The sequence below is a fragment of the Pogoniulus pusillus genome, chromosome 26, assembly GCF_015220805.1.
Source record: "Pogoniulus pusillus isolate bPogPus1 chromosome 26, bPogPus1.pri, whole genome shotgun sequence".
NCBI classification, from domain to species: Eukaryota; Metazoa; Chordata; class Aves; order Piciformes; family Lybiidae; genus Pogoniulus; species Pogoniulus pusillus.
The window spans coordinates 2,711,318-2,719,428 of record NC_087289.1 but is presented as its reverse complement, the minus strand read 5'-3'; the positions used below and the strand labels follow the sequence as shown (position 1 = coordinate 2,719,428).

Sequence of the window (8,111 nt, the reverse complement as noted above, 5' to 3'; positions counted from 1 at the left end):
TAGCATGTAAGTTTTGTTACATTAATAGAAGATGAGGAGAGATGCTGAATGAGTTAAAAACCTGCATGTTTGGGGTTAACAAATATAGTTAGTAAAGAAAGAAAACTTACAAAACCATTCTGTCCTAGCCTCTTTGACTCATAATGTGGTCAAGTGTTCACCTGCAGCCTCAGGAAAGCAAAGGGTATGACCTATATCAAACTCTATGCAGCTTGTTGTCAATAAAATGACTTTTATGTCATTATCTGCTACTATTTCCTTCATAATTAGTGCAGGCAGCATTTGTAGCAAAACTGCACTATCTCTCTTTATCCCTTGTAATAACATCACTTCATACAGCAAACCATTTTCTGCTGGATACTGTAGGTACTCGGAGCAGTAACTAAAGCATCATCAAAAAGCATCAGAGCCATGCTTAGATTGTGACTCAAGTATTGGAACTCCATTTGCCTTTTAAGAGCATCTAATCTATGATGTTCCTGAGATAGTGACAGAACAAGCCCTAAAGTCTGTAAGTGTGTTGGTTTTTTTTTTCATTTATATCTTTATGTAGGGGGTGAAGAAAAAAAAAACCCAAACCTACAAGGGTAAGACTGTTCACTCAGCCCTTGTGATTAAAAATGTTAAATTTCTAATTCCCAAAGCTCACTTCGGGAGCATCACACAAAATGTACCATTAAATCCCAAGAAAGAAGATGCCTGTAGCCAGAATCATAGAATCAACCAGGTTGGAAGAGACCTCCAAGATCATCCAGTCCAACCTAGCACCCAGACCTATCCAGTCAACTAGACCAAGGCACTAAGTGCCTTATCCAGTCTTTTCTTGCAGACCTCCAGGGATGGTGCCTCCACCACCTCCCTGGGCAGCCCATTCCAAACTACTGAAAGAATGTAAACAGCAAAAGGAAACCCAAAACCAGACCTCTGTGGTTCTTAGCCACCAGAGTAACCAGACAGCTTTACTAAATTAGGACATTTTTGCTCTCAGCTTTGAGCTTGAACTGTTCTTGCAGTTATATTAATGGCTTTCTTGAGAGACCTTAACTAGTCACAGAAATTAATGTTAACTCCAGTAAGTCTCTGGCTTTGGAACATGGAACTCAGCTGGTAGAGGAAAAGCAATAATAGAATTGTTTCTTTAAGTAGAATTGAGCCACTTTGAAAACTATCAGCATTATTTTATCACAAGCATTGATAGAGCTTGAGTAGCCACCAAAATGGGACTCTTCCTCATGGAATTTTAACATGGAAAGTGAAAACAATGGCATAAAACTGACTCCTTAATAATCAGGAATTACTTCTCCAGCTTCTTTCTGAACATCAGACTGAACTACACAAAACACCAAAGAAAGCTTCACTGGCATCAACTCTGTGCTGCTTTAAAAAAACCAAATCACCTCAGCTAGTTGCAGCTCTGTTCTGTTCTTCTGTCAGCATCCCAATGACTGCTGGGGTTTGTGCTGTCTTGCAGCTGAGTATGAGCCAGCAGTGTGCCCAGGTGGCAAAGCAAGTCAGTGGCATTCCAGCTTGTATAAGCAAGAGTGTGACAGGTGGAAGTAAGGAAGGGATTGTCTCCCTGCACTCAGCATTGCTGAGCCCACACTTTGGCTACTGTTCAGTTTTGGGGCACCTCAAGACAAGACATTGAGGGGCTGATGAGGGTGCAAAGAAGAAACACTGACTGGAACAGGCTGCCTAGAGAGGTTGTGGAGTCCCTTTCTTTGGAGACTTTCAAAAGCTGGATGTGTTCTTTTGTGGCCTGCTCTAGTGATTCTGCATTGGCAGGGTGGGATGGACTCTGGAGGCCCCTTCCAAGCCCTAATACTCTGCGATTGTGATTCTGTGAACTAAGGTGGTGAAGGACCTAGAGAATGAATTTTACGAAGAGCAGCTGAGGAACTGGGACTGTTTAGTTTGAGGAAGAGGAGGCTGAGGGGAGTCCTTATCACCCTCTACAACTACCTGAAAGGACAATTACAGAGAGGTAGGTCCTGGTCTCTTCTCACAGGTAATTAGTGATAGAACAAGAGGGAATGGCCTCAGGCTGCACCAAGGTACTTTTTTCACTGAAAGAGTGGTCAGGCTTTGGACCAGGTGAAGTCACCATCCCTAGAGGTGTTAAGAGGTCGTTTAGATACGATGCTTAGTGGTGAACGTGGTAGAGGAGGATTAATGGTTGGACCTGATGTGCCTAAGGCTCTTTTCCAAGCTGAACGATGCTAAGATTCTGTAAGTCACAATGTGTGAATATGCATTTCTGTTGTGAGGGATGTTTGTGTGTTCTTATGCATTGTACATACTGAGCAGCATTTCAGACAGACACTAGAAGGATTTCAGAGTGCACAAGAAGTTTGTGCATTTCTGAATGAACATCGAGGAGCAAATTCATTTTTATCATTTATTTGAAGCCTTTATCTTTTGACCATAAAGACAGCAAAAGTAAAACTTTGCATGAGATATGTAACTTGAAGGGTAACATTAACTAAAATATTAAATGTGTTATTTACTCAAAATACCACAGTTCCAACCTATAAATCAATCAAAGTCTTAATTTCGTTAATTTTGGCTTGTTTTACTTCACTTGCTGAAGGCTTTTTGGTAGCAAAGGCTCCTGCTGCAAGTTCCCTTTTCTTGTTTTGAATTTTCAGCATATTTTCTTCCACTGAATCCTTCACAATGAACTGAAACACAAAGAAGCCCTATTGAAATGAACAGGTTCATAAATTTCTTATACTAAGCTTGTAATTAAAGTACTTTGTAGGAGAAAAAAAGGGAAAGAAAAGGTAAAAAGCCTAGCCTAGAGCACATTTGCATTACTCCATTATTACAAGAGGGGAAAGGTTCTGAAGCAGCTGGAGGATGAGGGTTGGCATTTTGGCGTATTTTAACACTTTTTGGAAGGTAGAAGTAATAGAGAGAAGAAGCTGTTGTCATTTTTTTTGTGACTGACTATTAATGAGGCAGATCATCTGCTCTTCTGCAGCTGAACAAGCTGCTGTAACAAAAGCAAAACCATTCTGTATGCTCTCAAGACAAGACACTGTAATAGCCAGGCTAGGTCACAGCAATACTACTCCACTTAGACACTCCAAATGACTCAGCAGGGCCATATAATGTCTAAAATGATTTCTGTCTAGGCACTAGGTTACATTTGACAAAATCTTACCATTCAAAGAAAAAACACAGTTTAATTTGTTCTTCTAAAAATTCAGTAAAGCTTTTTGGAACACATTTATTTATTAATGACCAAAGAGGTCATCTCACAACTCACCTTAGTAACAATGACATTCTGCTTCTGACCCAGCCTGTGACATCTGTCAAAACACTGGTCTTCTGCAGCAGGATTCCAAGCCTAGTAGTAGCAACAATGAACGAGTTAAAGAACCTCCTTTCAAAACACAGAGTAAGATGCACATAGAACCACAGAGGAATTATTGTACCATCACCTCTTCAACAAACATTGCTTTCAGATTCATTACTCCGAACCTGAAGTCTCCCTCCTTAAGAACTCTGCTATAAAGAAAGCCTTGAGAACTTCTGGTTGCCTTTTTTGTAACCAGTAGGAGCTTGTCAGCAGTCAGAGACATCAAAACAAACTCGTACAGTTTTAATGGTGAAACAGACACCGCAGGTACTAACTGCCTCAGGAGTCAGACATCAAAACAAGCTTGTTACAGTTTTAGTGCTGAAACAGACACTGCAGGTACTAACTGCCTCAGTACCATTTTGCTGACAGCAAAATCCAAACTAGGTAAGCACAGGGAGTTACTAACCAGCACAGTGAGAGCCCTGAATTAAGAAAGCCCATGTCTGTTTCCATTAGTATATGCAATTATCATTAAGTAAACAAACTTGCTGAACACAAAATGGTAATGCAGCAGCTCCTACTTATGCTTAGGGTAAAACAGCAAATCAAAGGATTTGTGAAATGCCAAGTCTGTGCTGTGTGCTTTTGAAGCATGTTTTTCCTGAAGTAGAGAAGAAATACTCAGATCTCCCTAAAACACTTGATGTTTTGTCTGTGACAAGCAGATCTCATGCAGTGGGCTCACCTTGCCATGTCACCCATGCACAGGAGGAGTTAGATAGGAACCTTTGTGAATCTTTTCCACAGAAGCAGGGAAAAACCAGCAGTAGGCTAGCACCAAAAAAATCACTTTAGATTGTAAGAACCTGATGCCTAAACATACTTAAGACATCAAGCTACGAGATAAAAGCCAAACAAATCTTGTTTCTCTAATCTAAAGTAGTAAATGGAAGTGCAACAACTGCCATAGGCAGCACCGTGAGATGAACCTCCTGGCAAGCTATGGACAGCAAACAGTTCCAATATCAATCTGACTGTACAAACAAGATGATGTCTTCACAAAAGACATGCACAAGGAGGTTCCATTTTCTCTTTGCTGTGGTTGAGGAGAAATAGGTACTACTCTCACTCTTCTCTCAGTCCAGACAAGGATAACTGAATTGCAATATAAGTATCTCACACATAGGATACTACTTTACACATGGGAAAATATGAAGGAGCTTGAGCCTCATAGAAACTTCTGTATATCTGTGCTAGTTTCACATTAAAGGTTTGTATTTCCTCCTGAAGGTGAGAATTCAGCAGACATTATTATAGTTAAACTTCTTTTTGTAAGGGGGGGTGAAGGCAATCTGTCATTGGATAAACATTGCTCCCTTACACTGCAGTATAACACCTCTGAGAAAGACTGATGATCTGCCAGCTACAGTTTTACAACAAATCCAGAGAATATGAGCAGAAAACCTAGTTACTACACTGTCTGTAGAGCTACTTCTGCTTCTTAAATCCTATTATTGCTGCCAATTTGCTTCAAGGTATGCCAATGCATGACTGCTTCTCTTTCAACACTGTACATTCCAAAGGGAGCCCAGAAAGTATCACACGGTTCCACTGCCCCTCCACCAAACACTGACCAGCTACTGCCACTTAGGATGGTTACCAGCAGGACAAAGAGAAGTTGTTCAGTGGTGTGCAAGGGCTCTGGTGTGTGAGGTGTAACTGTGCAGTGTAGCCAAGTCAGTGGTAAAAATGCTTGCCACAGGTTCCTAAAAGGGCTCCCCTCAGGGCACTGTATGCACCACACCTCATTACCTTCACAGGAAATGACCATTTTCTTGGACTTTCCACTGGTTTTCTTACTCAGAGAAGTGTTTTAAGAATAAAGCAGTTGGACTAGATGGTGTTGTAGGTCCCTGCCAAGTGACCTAGACAGAAACACTTGTGAAGATCTACCACAATTCATGACAAACCTTTGCCACAGCAACATCTCCACACTCTGCTCCTATTTCATTCCTTTAGTTTATTAAGTAAATTGCTTTTGTCTTCATGCTGTTACTATCACTGACCTGGTGTCCAAGCCAGTGCCTTTTCTTGGCTGTGTTACCAGATGCACAACACCAAAGCTAGACTATTACTTTCATTTACCTAAGTTTTGCTTTCAAGTGCAGAAGCTGCAGAACTTCTCAGTTTCCAACTACCAAAAAACTAGGACTTTAGAGCAGAGGAGTAAATAATGGCAAGGGAGGAAGTGAACAGGGAAAAATTGATATTGTACAAAGAGACATGATCCAATTCTGCTAGAGGAAAGCATTTTGCAATCCATTAATGTAATTGACAGTTTTATTCCTTACTAATAACTTTGTATTCCTGAGTGCTTTAATGAAAGGAGAAAAAAATCCTACATTTAGATACCACCATTTGTCTCAGCCTCCTACAACCACAAGAAGTCATCTCAGACTATGTCTTTGAATTCACAAAAAGAACAGAGGAGACTAGAGCAGAGAAGCACTACATTATAACACAAGGCAAAAAAGTACACTGGTTCTGATATTCCACTTCATGGACAGAACAAACAGGAAGCCACGTTCAGAAGTATCAGAGAGAAAGAAATAAAGAAGGAATAGGTATCAAATGACACTGTAAGGTGTCACAGTACTATGTTAGCAGCATTCTTTCTGTTCACAGCACAAAAACATGCCAGGGAAACAAATGAAGAAAGCCCCCATTTGTCCTTTAATACTCATTTTTAGAGGGGGTTTCCTTCTGCCTCATAGGAAAACACCAATGGAGCTTCACCTAGATCAAACCAGATCATTATGAACAAGCCACTACTCACAGGATCCATTAAAAACACTCGGGAAGCTGCTGTCAGATTTAATCCAACTCCACCTGCTTTCAGAGACAAAAGCATTACAGTTGGAGATCCTGCATGGCTGCTCTGGAAACACTGAATTGCTTCCACTCTTTTCTTCTGTGCCATTGACCCATCCAAACGAGTAAAGGCAAACCCTGATTCCCTGAAGAGAAAGTGAAAATGTTTGATTTAACAATTCATGTTCTGTGCCAACAGGAAATGCATCAAAACCCTCAGCTCCATTGCAAAATCTGTATTTACAATTCTGCCTTTAATAGGTGCTACATTATAAGCAACAAGAACAAGATTCCTGGGGTTCCCCCCCCCCCACCACTAAACAAACTGTCTAAGCAATCTGTTCCTCTTCTGAAGTTCTAAAAATCAAAAGGATGCTCTGTATTCTTTGACAGATCCTCCCAAAACACAAAAGCAGGGTGTTTATAAAAAATGACATTATTTCTACTTACTTCAAGGGGTTCTCTATCAGTGACAGGAAGGTGGTGAACTGAGAAACCACCAGGCTTTTAGCAGCTGGATGTTCCCTCCGTAGTTCTATCAACGCATGCATTAGAGCATTTATCTGAAACCAAGTGAAGATTTATGCAGCTCGTTGTGATTTGGTTTGATTGCACCCCTATTGGTGCTTTGGTAAGTTCACATCAGTGGAGAAATCACCATTCACTAATACCTTTTCAACAAGCTAATCTGGAATAGTGTGGGCAGGGTTTCTTTCAGTTTCCAAGGGAAAGTACACTTTGAAGCACTTTTAATGGTGACAAGCTACGAGGTGATGGGCAGTGCTGTGGGGAACAGGATTCAGAAAGCCATTTTCCAGACATCATCCAGTGTTGGGAGTCAACAAGTCCCCTGCCTCCAAAGGCATATGGGGGAAAAAAAGGAACACAGTAGTGGAACTCCAAAAAGGCACAGCCACAAACCAAGTGCTCTGCTGCGGCAATACTCAAGAAGTTGAAAAAGGTTCCCCCAGGAATATTCAGGCAAGACTCTGGGCTAGATATGACAGAGGATAAGGAGGAGCATCTGAACCGCTTTTGGGATCAGCATGAGGACAGAATTGGATCTGAGGAAGAAAAGAATATTTCCACTTTTCTCCTGTGAGGTTAGTTATGCCAAGGTAAAGAACCACTAACAAAAGAATGCAAATGCAAGCCACTGCACCAGTTAAAAAAAAAAAATAATGACAACAACAATAATAGTCAATTTTAGAGCACAAACTCCTAAATGAGTTCTTAAGTCTCCACAGAAGGATTTTTAGAGAATAAATTCCTAACCAAGTTTTGAAAGAACATGAGCTTTGTTGCAAATTTACATTGCAAGTGCAATGTCCCATAAAGGCAACCTCAAAACAAAATGGTCAAAGCAGCAGGAGGAAGACTTAGGTCTTACTTAGATTATTTAGATTTTTAGCTTCCACCTCGAATAAGATCTGAATCATTTCACTGGTTATAGTACTAATCTGTTTTCAGAAAGAGCAACAAAAGGCAAAGGAACAGTTCTTTTACTATACTTTCACTTCAGTACCTGAAGGGATCCCACAGAAAGGCTGGAGAGGGACTTTTCATAAGAGTGTCCAGTGACAGAACAAGGGAGAATGGTTTTAAGCTGAAAGCAGGTTCAGACTGGATCTTAGGAAGAAGTTCTTCAGTATGAGGGTGGTGAGACTCCAGAATAGACTACCTAGGGAGGCTGTGGATGCCTTCTCCCTGGAGGTGTTTAAGCCCAGGTTGGATGAAGCCTTGAACAGCCAAGTCTAGTTAAGAGGTAGGGCAGGGGGGCTGGAGTAGATGATGTCTGAGGTCCCCTCCACCCTAAGCTATTCTCTGATACTGAAAGTTTTGCTTAATAATTTCACTGCACAAATAAGGTACCTTACAATGACGAGCACCCAACTGCAGTTGGTGCTCCTTTTGTCTTGTTTCTCCATGGCAA

General features: G+C 41.0%; 1 protein-coding gene across 3 annotated transcripts in view; it reads right to left on the bottom strand.

The window, feature by feature from the left end:
- Positions 1–2,384: 2,384 nt before the first annotated feature.
- The window catches only part of HLTF (helicase like transcription factor), a 30,660-nt gene continuing 24,933 nt past the window's right edge, over positions 2,385–8,111 (bottom strand). For all 3 annotated transcript variants that reach the window (XM_064165562.1, XM_064165564.1, XM_064165563.1), the window contains exons 21-24: positions 6,629–6,741; positions 6,144–6,324; positions 3,272–3,352; positions 2,385–2,681 (exon numbers count right to left, since the gene is read on the bottom strand). In XM_064165562.1, coding sequence (XP_064021632.1) covers positions 2,529–2,681; positions 3,272–3,352; positions 6,144–6,324; positions 6,629–6,741 — 528 coding nt within the window. In that variant the 3' untranslated portion in view covers positions 2,385–2,528. The remainder of the gene's footprint in view (positions 2,682–3,271; positions 3,353–6,143; positions 6,325–6,628; positions 6,742–8,111) is intronic.